This window comes from Gracilinanus agilis, chromosome 1 (assembly GCF_016433145.1).
Source record: "Gracilinanus agilis isolate LMUSP501 chromosome 1, AgileGrace, whole genome shotgun sequence".
Classification (NCBI taxonomy): Eukaryota; Metazoa; Chordata; class Mammalia; order Didelphimorphia; family Didelphidae; genus Gracilinanus; species Gracilinanus agilis.
Genome location: NC_058130.1, coordinates 132,280,945 through 132,295,197, shown reverse-complemented (window position 1 = coordinate 132,295,197; position 14,253 = coordinate 132,280,945). Strand labels below are relative to the sequence as shown.

The 14,253-nt window shown below is 37.8% G+C and overlaps 1 protein-coding gene across 1 annotated transcript in view; it reads left to right on the top strand.

Annotated features, from left to right (window-relative positions):
* The window catches only part of XPO6 (exportin 6), a 115,811-nt gene extending 103,333 nt beyond the window's left edge, over positions 1-12,478 (top strand). The window contains exons 18-24 of the mRNA XM_044656758.1: positions 867-1,022; positions 2,080-2,194; positions 2,384-2,555; positions 4,129-4,290; positions 7,512-7,610; positions 7,815-8,045; positions 11,727-12,478. Coding sequence (XP_044512693.1) covers positions 867-1,022; positions 2,080-2,194; positions 2,384-2,555; positions 4,129-4,290; positions 7,512-7,610; positions 7,815-8,045; positions 11,727-11,828 — 1,037 coding nt within the window. The 3' untranslated portion in view covers positions 11,829-12,478. The remainder of the gene's footprint in view (positions 1-866; positions 1,023-2,079; positions 2,195-2,383; positions 2,556-4,128; positions 4,291-7,511; positions 7,611-7,814; positions 8,046-11,726) is intronic.
* The last annotated feature ends 1,775 nt before the right edge of the window (positions 12,479-14,253 follow it).

The following is a 14,253-nucleotide window of genomic DNA, read 5'->3' as shown; positions in this document are numbered from 1 at the left end:
CTGATAGAGCATTTACAGTTTTCAAAAAGTTTTCACAGCCATGCTCATTTAATCCATATGATAAGACTTTTTGGAGGCTGTGCAGAAACAGATGTATCTGTTTTATGGAGGAGGAAACTCAGACCCAGAGAGGTCAAATGAGACTGAATTTAGGGGTACAAATAGCAGAATCAGTAAGACAATCTCCATCTATCTCTGGAATATACTTTGAAAGTCAGTATTTAACTGAAGTCCAGGGTCGAAGGTAGTAGATGTAGAGATGGAAGGGACCACAGAAGCTGTCTAGTCTTAACTCTCATTTTGTAGATGAGTAATTTAATGTTCAAGGGGTTAAGTAGGGAGATTAAATGATTTGTCTGAATGTGGGTCAAGAACCTCAGAGAGAGAATTTGGCCCTAGTTCCTCTGACTCCCCAGTGTTCAATCCTCTGAACCATGCTGTTACCTAGATCTGAAGGAAAAATTATGGGTGTGTTTACTACACTTCTGCCTAAGATAGCTACTTTGTCTCTTGAGTTGACTTGATCACCACTACATTCAAGTAGATATCTGGGGTTTCTGCTTCCTTCTGGGTAATTTTAGTCTTTTTTTTTTTTGGTGGGTGGTGCTTTCTTGAGGCAAATGAGCTGAGTAGGCTACTGAGAAGCTTATTAGAAGGTAAGTTAAAAAATTTTTGAAAATTATTTCATTTGAGTGTGTTTAATATCTTTGTATTGTGAGGTACATATCTAGTCAATAAAGATGTAGAGAGGCTGCTGAGTGTGAGTGTTCTACCTGATAACTGAACATATTTACACTTCCCCATAATTTCTTCCTTGATCTGTCCTTGGAACACATCATGACATGTAACTTAATCTTGATTTGTAGCCAAAGTGATTATCCACCAGACACTTAGTGTCTTAGAAGATATTGTGGAAAGTATCTCTGGGGAAGCTACAAAGTCTCGACAGATTTGTTATCAGTCGCTGCAAGAATCTGTTCAGGTCTCACTGGCCCTCTTTCCAGCTTTTATTCATCAGTCAGGTATGAATGAACTCCTAGGCTTTCACTGATTTAATGGGGCTAATGAGAGTGAGAGCCAAGGACTCCTTTGGAGAAAACTGGGTTAATGTAAGTGATGCTTTAACTTGCTTAAGTGGAATGAATCTCAACACTGAAAATGATTATTTTCTGTTTGGTGAGTTTGGTTCTGATAATTTAAAATCTAACAAGGCAGCCTTGGTCATGTTTTATGGTAATGAGTCAGATAAGGACTCTTCTTTTTCCATGTACAACTTCAGTTTTTTTTTCAGTCCCTGTTGTCTCTAACATGGGAGATTGAGATAGATGAAAGTAATTTGGATCCAACATGAGAAGACAATTCTGGCAATTTTCAAAATGAACTACTACAAATGTTTTATTAGTCCCATAGGCATAAACCCCTCTAGTCATGTGGACTTTATTTACATGTCTTTTTGACATATCATTTATCTGAAAGCAATTCAGTAATATTTCAGCAAATATTTGTTGAGTGTCTCTTTCATGCAAAGAATTTATGTTATCTTGGCAATACTTTGCCAAATAAGGCAGTTCTTGTCATGAAATGAAGAGCATTATATGTAACTAGTATTTTTCTATAATTTAGTTTTATGAATTCACAAATGTGAATTTATGAAGTCTTGTAGCACAAATCATATATTCATTAGCTACTTATTCTATGAACTCAGATTTTTGACCAAAGAGGGAAATTGATAATGCCCTCTCATATGTTAACACAAATAATTGTTTCTCTCAGTATGAGTATACTATGATCTACTCTGTATTGGAAACCATATTTGTGGACTAGAGAATTTGTTTAACTTCCAGAGGAACTTCATTTCCTACAAAGAATGCTCAAGCAGAGGTTGACCATTCCAAAGTTATTTTCTCATCAAGCCCTTAATCTTTTTCTCTTTCCCATTATTAATAGTAGCATCAGTAGATATGGCTCAGCATAAGGAGTTCAGGAAAAATAAAGCATATAGAGATTGCAGACGAGAGTTTGAGCACAGGGCTTTATGTTTGCCCCTTTTTTATGTCTTTGATTTTTTGTGTTTATTAGATGTGACTGATGAGATGCTGAGTTTCTTCCTTACACTGTTTCAAGGCCTTAGAGTACAGATGGGCGTGCCTTTTACTGAGCAGATAATACAGACCTTTTTAAACATGTTTACCAGGTAACTGCATACTTATTCTCTATATATTTCTGTGGCTGCTTCAAGCCCCATTAGAAAATGTTTGAATGATAACATACAACTCAATCAATATATTAGAGGTTTTTAATATTTCTGCTTGCTGTTTTGGGAATTGCATTGGGTTATGTCATAATTTCCTGTGTTTCATTGTGTTTTCTCACATCTCTTTAGAGAACAGTTAGCTGAAAGCATTCTTCATGAAGGGAGTACTGGCTGTCGAGTGGTTGAGAAATTTTTGAAGATCCTCCAGGTAGTTGTGCAAGAACCTGGCCAAGTGTTCAAGCCATTCCTTCCGAGTATCATCTCACTATGCATGGAGCAGGTCTGCCCCATCATAGCCGAGGTAAGGGCCTGGAGCAGTCAGTTTAAAAAACCGAGTGCTTGAAGGTCTTCCTTCCTACCACTCTTTCTCTACGTTTCTAGTGGTGAGAAACCTTATTTGGGAGTTTCTTTAGTTACTGGAAAAGATTTATTAGGATGTTATGAGTTGAAGAGTAATGGGTTTATTTTTACTGTCACAAAACAAAGAATGGGTCATTAGTAATTATTGGGAAAGATTTTAATTTACTAGGTTTTTGTAATGATGTTAGCGCTACTCTTTTGCTGGCCTGAGTTTTAGGGGCTCCTATTGTGTGTATCTTTTATGCACAAGTATCTAATTATATCTTTCCCTAAGACAGAGTTAAGTATGTTAAAGCTTTGACTTGATTTCAGATCATCTTAGAATTTCAGGCATCCACACTTTGGTTTAGTTGAGCTCTAACAGATTAATGTGAATCCATCAGAGTCCTATTCTTCAGATAAACTGTTCTATGACCTTGGGATAATACTGCCTTACTAGTGACTAGAAGATAGGGACTTAAGGTAAGGGTCGGGGTGGGGCAGCTTATTGAGAAAGTAGCTGTGGCTGCCTCAATAATATATATGTATGTATTTGAATACTAGATATTCTGAACATTGTAGTTATGCTTCATCCCTGTACAAGCAGGCATGTTCTACATTGAGTGCCTTGGGTTGAGGTTATTATAGGTGCTGGGGATTAATTTGTGCTTCTTATGATGCCTAATCAGTCCACTAGTACCTCAAAACCTGGGTAAAACAAGGTGATTGAGTGGCACCCCACACCTCAAGGGATCTTGATTCCTCTTAAAAATATGTCTTTAAACTGGCTTTCTTGGGGACTCTCAATCCCTTGTGTATTCCTGAAACCTTAGGTCTTTCAACTCTGTGGAGGACAGATTTGTGTTCATTCAATAGAAGTGCTGGTTCAATAGTTTATAATCTGTAAGACCAGAAAGCTTCTTTAGCTAGGCATTCCTGTTTTAGAGAAATTAAAAGAGTCAGTAGGAGTGTTAAATGTGATTTGACTAGTTGAAGCTGAAAAATCAACTAAGTAGCTCTCATTTATCCCTCCACTCAGAAATCTTCTTGAGTGGCAAGGATACTGGAGTTAGGAGTCATGCACTTGAGCTTAAGCTGCCTCTTTATATTCTCTGTAGTTCTTTGGGCAAGTCATCCAGTCTGTCTGGGACTTTCATTTCCTCATTTTAAAAACAGGTATCATGAAACTTTACCTGCCCTCATAGGGCTTTGATGAGAAAAATACTTTGTAAAATGCTGTATAAACACGACCAGTTATTATTTCTAGGTTGAGGTTGCCACCAATGCCTTCAAAAGGAAAATTCTAAATTGGCTTTCAAATGCTAGCCCAGATTTGACCCATGATTAAACTGAAACATTCCTAGTTGATTTCAGCGGAGGAATAAAGTAGAGGTTTTTTTTTTTCCCTTTACTGTACACATAAAACATACCTCCCAGGAACAATGATCTTACTGTAACCAGATAACTCAGCAGCCTTCAGTATAAATGATTTCCTTCTTAGTTAGAGAATTTGAGGGCATCTCTGTTTTTCCTAGCGTCCTTCTCCTGATGTCAAGGCCGAATTGTTTGAACTACTTTTCCGGATTCTCCATCACAACTGGAGGTATTTCTTCAAGTCCAGTGTTTTGGCCAGTGTCCATAGGGGAATTGCAGAAGAGCAGATGGAAAATGAAGTACAATTTAGTGCCATCATGCAGGTAATTTGAAAACCTTTGCAGTTAATTATTTCAGTATAGAGCAAGAGTTAGAAAGTATTCTTTAGGAAATTAATGTTAGTTTCTTGTGTTATGGACTCTATTGAGACCTATGGATCCTTTCTCAGAACAATATTTTTAATTCATGAAATAGGAAACCAATTATACTGAAAATAGTTATCAAAATAGTAAAGGAAAAAAAAGTTCCTAGACCCAGGAGAATAACCAGTGGTTTAACAGCCACCTTGTAGTGACTAAATAGTATGACTCTAATTTAATTTTTGTTGATGTTTTTATTCATATCTGAAAATATCAATATTACCTCTAGTTTTTACTGTCTTGAGTTTAACTGATTTTATGATGTATTAGTTTTATAAGTGAGTTAGCATTTCCTTTGAGTTAGTTTAAAGTTACAGGTTATCTTGTTACCAGCCTCAAAAGATATATTGTCAATCTTTGCCTGCCTTTTTGTAATTAGGAAGTTTTTGATCTCAGCCTTGGTAGTTTTGATTTTTTAGCAAAGATTATAAGATCTGGATGGGTACCTTAAAACAACGTTCCTTAATTCTGAGAGTGGAGTGGTTACTGGGCCGACCTAAGTGCTACTCTCTTTCTTTAAAATAGCCAATCATGTTGTTTGCACCATATCTTACCTGTAATCAATCACATTTTCTTATTTACCTATCCAAATCAATACTCTCCAACTATATAAAAGCTGGTGAGCTCTACCTTAGGGTCTTTGGTCATTGAGAGTAACCAGTTTATTGGTTACTACTAGCCTAACTAATAAATTGATCATGCTTAGACCATTGTCCTTCAGTTTATCTCAGTTTTGAAATATAACATATGCTTTGCTTTTACATTATCTTCATTTTCCAATATTTCCAATCCCCCTCCTCTCTCCAGCAAAATAGATGAAAAAAGGCAGTTTATTGAAGCTGGCCAACATATCAGCGATCTGTCAGATATACATTGTTTCTTAAGCTGATATGAATTCTTGATATTGTACCAAATTTTCTTAATGATCTTTGATCCCTGTTCATCTCCCAAGATTTTTTGTTTTCTTTTGGAGAGAGAGAAAGAGAGAAAGTGTGTGTAATTGGAATGCAAAGAGAATAGACTAGTTGACATTCAAAATACTCGAAACTCATTGAAATAAAAATGACTTGCTCTCTAGACTTTTATTACTTCTGCTCTTTACCTGCCTTTTCACCCTGGAGACTCTTCCTCTCCTCTGGGCTTGTTTTTTCTAGTTGGTGGGTTCCTCCCGGGAACCTCCTTTTGAGGAAGTGCCCAGTCTAGCCTTGCTTTTATTTCACTTCCAGCTTTGCTCCTAGCTTTTTGGGCAGTAGAATGTTGGCTCTTTGTGGCTAGGGATTGTATTTCTTTTTGCTTATATTTGCATTCTTAGCACTTAACCCATTGCTTGACATACTTAAAAAATGTCTGTCTCCTTGTCTCCATCCACTCGCCTACCTCTCCTTCTAAACTGTTACTCTTTTTTTCCTCCTGTCCCCAGATGCTGACTATTAGAATAATTTTACTTCTCTGCTAGGTATCATTTTTAGCACTATTATCTAGTTAAAAAATTTCTGGAGAAGTGAGTTTTTTTTCTCCCTACCCTGGTCTCAGATGGGAAATATTCTCTTGGGGGCAGATAGGTGGCTCAGAGGCTTATGAGCTGAGCTCAGACATGGGAGATCCTGGGTTCAAATCTGGCCTCAGATACTTCCTAGCTGTGTGACACTGAGCAAGTCACTTAACTCCCATTGCTTAGCCCTTACCACTCTTCTGCCTTTAGAACCAATACTTAATATTAATTCTAAGACGGAAGGTAAGGATATTAAAAAACAAACAAACTAGGAAGAAAGAAAGTACTCTTTTAGTTGCTGTCTGAACTGCCAACTTTACTGCTATCCTCTGGACTATAACTAAAGTGAATAGCAGGCTGACTTAATACTGAATTTCAGCTTGACCACCATATATTACATTCTCTTCCTCTAGCAGTGTTCTCTTTTTCCTTTTCTATTTACTCTCTCACCCTCTCCTTGAGCCTCATGCCAAACTGATTTCCTCAGTTCATACCACATTCTTTCAAGCTTCTTATTTGGGATTCAGTTTTAGTAAAAGTTCCTTTATTGCCTAATAAGTCTCTGCAACCTAGTCCCATCTCTTGCCACTTCTCTCACCTGGCCTATCTTACAGAGTTAATCTCTTTAACAAGATTCACAATATTCCATTCCCAGAGTTATAGATAGTTTAAGGATACAATGTTTTAAAGGCCCAAGAAAGTCCTAGTATTGTCTATTCTTTCATCAACTAAGATGAAGTCCCCACATTTACTTCTTCCTACCACCAAAGATTAACCTTTAATCTATAATCATTTTAGGGGGAATCAGACTGTCTCTACCATTTATTTCCATAACCAAGAAGTTATGAGGAATGATAAGTTGTGATAGCCCAGCCTAATGAAGAGTTGTGAAGACTATTCCTAATAGGATAATATTGGAAGATATAGTATATTAAGCATATAACTCCAAAGAACCATGTTCATTGAGTAGAATTTGTAGGTTTTATAATAGGCCTGAAGACTCACGTGTTCCTTAAGGTATAAGTAATTGTACCCCATTTTAACAAGCACAGTTTAATTCATCAAATCCCTATCAACACACTATCCTAGGTATATAAGACAAAAAAGAAATAGTCCTTGTTCTTAAGTAGTTTATATTCTGCAAGGAAGATTTAAAATAGATAAATTAAAAAAAAATGTTAATACGTTTGCCTGAAGGTAGCAATTTTTAAAAAACCCTTACCTTCTGCTTAGAATCAATACTGTGTATTGTTTCCAAGGCAAAAGAATGGTAAGGGCTAGGCAGTAGGGGCAAAGTGACTTGCCCATAGTCATACAGCTAGGAATTGTCCGAGGCCGATTTGAACCTAGGAGTTCCTGTCTCTAGTCTTAGATCTCAATCCACTGAGCCACCCAGCTGACACCAAGGGGGCAATTTAATATCAAAATTAAGATGTCAGAAGTATTGGGGAGAAGGTGGAGTCAAGAGAGGACAGTTTAGACAGTTCAGAAACTTTCAGTTATAGAAGTTGATATAACAAGAATATTCTTCAATTCTCTCTTTCTCAGTTTAAACCAACCCCATTCAAAATGTTTTCTCAGGCTGTTCTTGAGATGTGTTTCTGTTTCTATAAAAGCCAATTTTATTTCTTAGGCCTTTGGACAATCTTTTCTCCAGCCTGATATCCACCTGTTTAAACAAAATCTCTTCTACCTGGAGACTCTGAACACCAAGCAGAAGTTGTATCATAAAGTAAGTTCTGCTCCTCTTTTAGAAATTCTTTCTTCCTTTAGGTACAGCAGTGAGTGTCCATTTTCTTAAATTAGTAATTTCTTGATTATTTGAGAAAAGTCTATTTGGCATTTGCCTACCTTCTTGAGGATACTAAGAAGTAGAGGTTTCCTGGAGCTAACTGTGGCCACATATATTGAAAACTGTCATCTTTTCTCCCCACAGAAGATCTTTCGGACCACCATGCTGTTTCAGTTTGTGAATGTGCTGCTTCAAGTCCTTGTCCACAAGTCACATGACCTGCTGCAAGAAGAGATAGGGATTGCCATTTACAACATGGCTTCTGTTGACTTTGACAGCTTCTATGCAGCCTTCCTTCCAGAGTTTCTGGCCAGCTGTGATGGTGTGGATTCCAACCAGAAAAATGTTCTGGGGAGGAATTTCAAAATGGATCGGGTGAGAGGACAAGAGAGGCCAGGCCACAGGGAAGGGTGGGTTTGGTCAGTCTCATGGCCAGAGGCACCAGTTCATCAGAGGGAGGTTGTGTTATTACTCCATTCCCAGGGATGGTAAGGACCTGAAAAGTCAGCTTGTACTAACACTTAGCTTGCCAGTGAGCTATGTTGTAACCACTAGATTTTCTCAGTGTCTTATGTACTTACTTTGACTTTACTCTCTCTTGCTTTCGCTTTGAGGAAAGAAGTATCTTTGAATTTGATTAGTATTTCTGCCCTAGTTCCACTAACCAATTTGAGATGTCTGTTAGATAGAAATCTCATTAGCTGGGAATGGTCACTTCCTGGAGTTCCAGAACTCTCTGTTGGAAGTGATTTTGTTTTTAGCTGAATACAATGTGTCAGTGTTGCTTAATAAATGCTTTCTTCATCTATTTGAACAAGCAGCATGTCTTATATGACCAGTCTAAAAGCTTTGCTGAAGCTATAATTATCACTAGCTTCTATTGCCCAGAAATGGTGTAGGTGCACATTTATTAAGTCTGATCAAATTTGTGTTAATTTAATGTTATGGTGTTTACTCTAGACTCCCCCACTTCCCCATGGTCATCAAATGTGAAAACTGAGTACTTAATTAGTTATTATATATTTTCCAGGTATTAAAGGTAAGCTGGATTAGTCTCATATCCTGGCTTTTGCTTAGGAGGGTTCTTTATCAGTCTTCCCAGTATTCTTCACAGTATTAACTAATGTAGCCATGCAGGTCAAAGAAGTATTTGCCTGCCTCCTTTGCCAGTTGCCTGACTGTTTCTGAACTGGAGCCATTGAAGAAAGAAGAGGAGGTCCAGGCAGGTGTCTTGTGCAGTTCCTGTAGCCCTTTCACTGTGACAGTAGCCAAAGGAAAGTTAGAGGTGGAAACAGATTGCATTCCCCTGCTTGTTAGCACCACAGGCTACATGTGAAGCTAACTGAGCCTGATGGACACACCAGCTAATTTCACTCATTGTTGTCCTGACTTCCAGCTTGTCATCCTTGGCAAGACTGGCTTTAGTTGTCTGGCTATAATTATTGACCTTTTGTGGGAAAGCCCTTGTTGCTTTATTGCAGTCTGTTTTTTATCTCTCTTTTCCCATATAAAAAAGAAATAGAATTTCCTTTTTTCTTCTTAATGTCTGATAGATATGAAGAGTGCATATTTATAGTACATAGGAAATTACAACTACCTCCTCCCATTTTCCTCCTTTGGCTTTCTTTATTCCTACAGCCTTTTGAGGTTTCTCTATTTGACTTATACTTTGCTCTTAAACTTGAGGTTTTTCTGTAGCTCTTAGTTAAGTTTCTTCTCACTTTCCTCAGTTTTATGTGTTGCATAGTTTTTTCTTCCCCTCTTAGATCTTTTGATCTTCTTTGTCATAGAGAGCATGTAATCCATTCTGATACTTAACTGAAATTTTTTGAAATTCATCCAACTGGCTTTTCTTTTTAGTGTTCCGTTTCCTCCCTTTTTTTTTTTTTTTTTTAATTAAACAAAATGCCCCAGACAGGAATACTAGATTTAAGGGGTTGGGGGGGATTTTTAATTTAATTTAATCTAATTTTTTTTTTTTTGGTTCAAGGAAGTTTCTGCCTTGTTTGGGAATATGAAGTCAGTAATTGTCCTCTGAATACTTGATGGCTAACTCAGTGATCAAAATGTGTTTTTTGCCTTAATGGGCCTAGGAAATTGCCTGGTGATATCTTTCCACACATGATATATAAGGTGTCTCTAGTTATTTAAAAAAATATTAAGGGAATGTTGACCTTTAGCTCTTCTTTTTTACTTTCCAAGTTATTTCAGAAGTCTTGGAAGAGTCTTCAACTTTCTGAGCTACTTGGGGTTGGTATAGAGATACTTAATAGCCACTAGCAATTGCTGGCCAAACCAAGGGATAACATCACTGTTATATTTGAGGAGCAACCAGTTGCCTTACTGAGATTGCTGTAGGCCACCTCTCATGCATATCTTTGCTTGTCTTAATAGGCCTATATGAAAGAGGATGATATTTAGTATTCAAGATCTGGCAGTTTTCTTATAGTGCTTATCTTTGTAAATGCCTTCCAAACATACTTCAGTATTTGTATTGAGAATGGTCCCTATTTGTTTTTATACTGCAAAACTCAATTCACCACACCCATTTCATTTAGTCATCTTTTCTATGACTACTGGACATAAGATCACAGGTTTAAGAGTTGGAAAGAGATTAAAAAAGTCATCGAATTCAATACCCTCATTTTACAGGTGAGGAAACTGAGGCCCAGAGAGGTTAATAAATGACATGTTCAAAGTCACACAGTAGCAGAACTCAGTGCTCTTTGATCTGCATCTTCTGGCTCATCCTATTGGAGGTTCCTATTTGTTCAGGGAAAGCCTCAGGTAAAAAAGAATCAGCAGTGATAATAGTCCCCTAGACTTTTATCTAAACTTAAAGCAGAGTTTTTCCACACTTAGACAAGGACCAGTAAGGATCTAAGTCTCCCCACAAATTAGGTGATGTGGCAGTAATTCTTAGTTTGTAGGAAGAAATTGGAGCTATTAGTTGAAAATAAGGGGGACTGTTATCAGGTGTGTTTGCTGAGTGAATGATGCTGTGATTTTCTCAATCCCCTGGAGCAAAATCTAAATTCTATCAACTGTCAATTATCACTTTCCAATATGCTGTTTTCTTTCTTTTTCTCTTTTAATTTCAATAAATTCCCAAGTCCTTTCTCTTGAGGATCAATCAAGAAAGGAAATCACTAGCAATGGATTCCTTGAGCTTTAGTACTTAAGTTTAGTTTCTAACCATGGTCTCTACCCAGCAGTAGAAATGTAGAGGCAATTTTGCATGGGGTGGAAAGGTTGTACTAGATAACCTTTTAATCTTTTGTAACTCTTATGTGATGTTCTATGCTCACACATGTGCGTGTATGCCTATGTCTGTGTGTGCGCTTAATTCTTTGCTTGTCCTATTCATTACCTTCCGTCTCTATTGATAAAATTGACCTTAAAAAGCTTTGTCTATTACCTCAGAAAGTTGCTGCTTGTCAGCCTCGTATTAACTCTTTGTGAGAAACTAATAGGGACAAGGCTATATAGGGATTGGATTTTAGTGAGGGGGAGACAGACAGGTGGAAAGGGGAAAAAAGAGGGATACCTTCTTCAGGAATTTTTTATTTTTGGTGATATTTTAGTGTAGCTGATTTCTTTTGTGACTACAAACTGAACTGAGTTGTTAAAGTTCCAGATTGGCATCCTATTTCATGTGAAGGAGGCCTCACCTATCATTTTTCAGCTCACTTCTATTTTGTAAAGAACAGCTTGTGTTTAGAGAGGTTAATGTTCAGAAACTTGTGCTGACCCAACCAAGGATTATAGATTAAATTTCAGATTTAATAACTACTGCATTTAGATGACAGATTTCATTTTTCATAGAAGATGGACTGAGAACTGTAGACAAAGCTTTTAATCCCCCTTGATCCCAAATGTCTTTAATAGATCTGGACAGTCCCAGACCATGAAGGGAATAACAGTGTAGGTATAGAGATTGACAGCAAGGTAGGGAACTCTAGCTAGATTTATAAACCAGGTCCTTTTTTATAAGTCACTGCAACTTATCCCTATATGCATTCTTGGTTGCTACAGCTTTGTGTCTCTGTCTTTCAGGACCTGCCATCGTTTACCCAGAATGTGCACCGCCTGGTAAATGACCTGCGCTACTACAGACTTTGCAATGACAGTTTGCCCCCTGGCACAGTGAAGCTATAGTGTCTGCACTGGACCCTTATTCTGTTTACTGTCCCAACAGATCTGTACTTCTACCGCTGCTGCCACCACCATTTCCACCTTCCTTCTCTCAGACCTCTTCTGGACACACCATGGGCACATGTTGGTGAATTTGCACCCTGGGCTCCATCTACAACCTACTCCCCCTTCCCACACCTTTTGTTCCTGCCTTGGGCTCACCAGCACTGTCTTCAGGATGTGTCTTAATACCAATTGTAGTTACCAGGGCATTTGGAGAGGACAGAGAGTCATGTCGTCAGGTATTAGGGTCTTAGCACTTTGCTGTGACGTCCGGAGATTTCAGTGGGTGGTCTGTGCAGATCATGTGTATATCAATCATGAGGCAGAAACGCCAAAGACAACTTAAGACATTTGTACCTTCGCATCATTCCGCCTTCTTGCACCCACTCCCTCCCCCCAAGGCTGTCGAAGGAGAAATGTGACATCTGAACTAATCTGGCACTTCTGTCACTCCCAATTCTCTCCTCCCCTCTGTTCCCTTCCTCCCTTTTTGCATCTCTGGTATTTGCAGAGATTAGAAAGACTTTTGTTTTTGTTATTGTTTTCTCATCATTCCATTGTGATACTAAGATGCTTAATGGAAATAAAATGCTTATGTTGTTGTTTTAAAAGCTGGCAAAATTAACTTCTCTTTCCACAAATAGTACCTCGAAGGTTTATCATACTGAAAACTCTAGTAGGAGGCAGAAGATCTGGAAGCCCTGAAATTAAAAGTTAACCCTTAAACCTCTAATCTATGCTAATGAAGGGTTGATCTAGGCAGAGTTCCTGAGTTGGGAGGCAGAGTGATACATTGAAAAATGTATACAGAATCACATTATGCCTCTATCTGTGGCTTGACTTGGGTGGGCCAAAAGTCTTATAAGTCTGTCATGATGTTGAATTTTTTTGTGGATAATGGGTAGTCGTAAGTGACTAGAAGACCAAACAGGAATATGGTGGGCACATGGAGGTTGAATGCCACCCACTGCTCATGGGAGGGAATTTTGGCAACCTTAGTTACCCCGGATCATATCTGGTTTTAGAAGTCCTCTAGCAGCACAGCTGTTCCTAGAAAGGGTACATGTGGGTGTGGGCGTGTGGTGGGTGACAGCAGAATAAGACTTGGGGTCCTGAGTAATATTTTATGCCAGGCACTTTCTTCAACTATCCCAAATACAGAAACCACATTTTCAGAGTTGGAAGGGACTTCAGAGGACATCCAGTCCAACCAGTACCTTAAGAAAAGTTTCTTCTACAACATACCCAAGAGATGGCCTTATGCTTTTTTTTAAAAGACCTCAAGTGATGTTTGAGATAGCATTATTAGAAAATTTGTCTCCTAATTTCATTTTGCTGCTTCTGCAATTCTACCTACCACTCACTCCTAATTTTGTTGGTGACAAGGTGAACATATTTAATACCTCTTCCAGGGGACAGTCTTTAAAATTCTTCAATGCTGATATTTTGTCTTCCTCTTTCCCCAACATTTTTTTCTTCATCTGAACTAATATGGCAAGACCTTTAGTTAAACTCTTCAACTTAAATTTATCATTACCCTTTTTAAACTGCAGCACTCATAAATGAATACAGAATTCAACAGTATTCCTGGCCTGAGCAGGGCATAGGGCCATGACTTACTGGGCACTTTCTCTTAAGGCAGCTTAAGATTACGTTAGATTTCTTGCCTACCAAGTTTATCTCACTGATGTGAAATAATCACATGATGGCTTTTTACATGGAATATGTAAGAAATAGCATAAAGATGGATTTATTTGGATACACTAACATAATACCCTTTTATAATTATAAACATACTAAAGTTGGTTTTTGTCCTGAACTTCTAAAATGGTTCTCACTTTCTATTAAAGAACTGTGATTTTTTTTTTTTTAAAGATTTCTTGTCTACTATGGTCCACTGTTGACTCATATTGAGCTTCTAGGTTATTAAAAACCACATAGCATTTCCACATGAACTGCTGGCTGGGCATACCTTTCCTTTCTTACACTTGTGAAACTGATATTTTAAACTCAAGTGCAAGACTTTTCATTTACCCCCATTAAGTGTTACCATTTTCAACTTGACAACCTTCTCATCGTTTCCTGTGGTACCTCTCTAAGTCTCCATTGCTCAGGAACCATGACTTGTAATCACATTTCCCAGTTCTCTGAGCATTGTAAGATATATAGTTTATCTGGTTTGGCTCATTCAACTTATAAACAACAATTAGGCCTTCTCTTAGGTATCAGCTCCTATTAGCTGTTTTTATTCTTTTCTTTGCAGACCAGAGATCATTCTTCTTGGCATAGAAAACAGATGCAAAATATTTCTGTAGCTTTGTACCTCTTTGATATCATTGACCATTCCCCACTAGTAGCAGTTCTCTCTCCTCTTTGATCCTTTTTT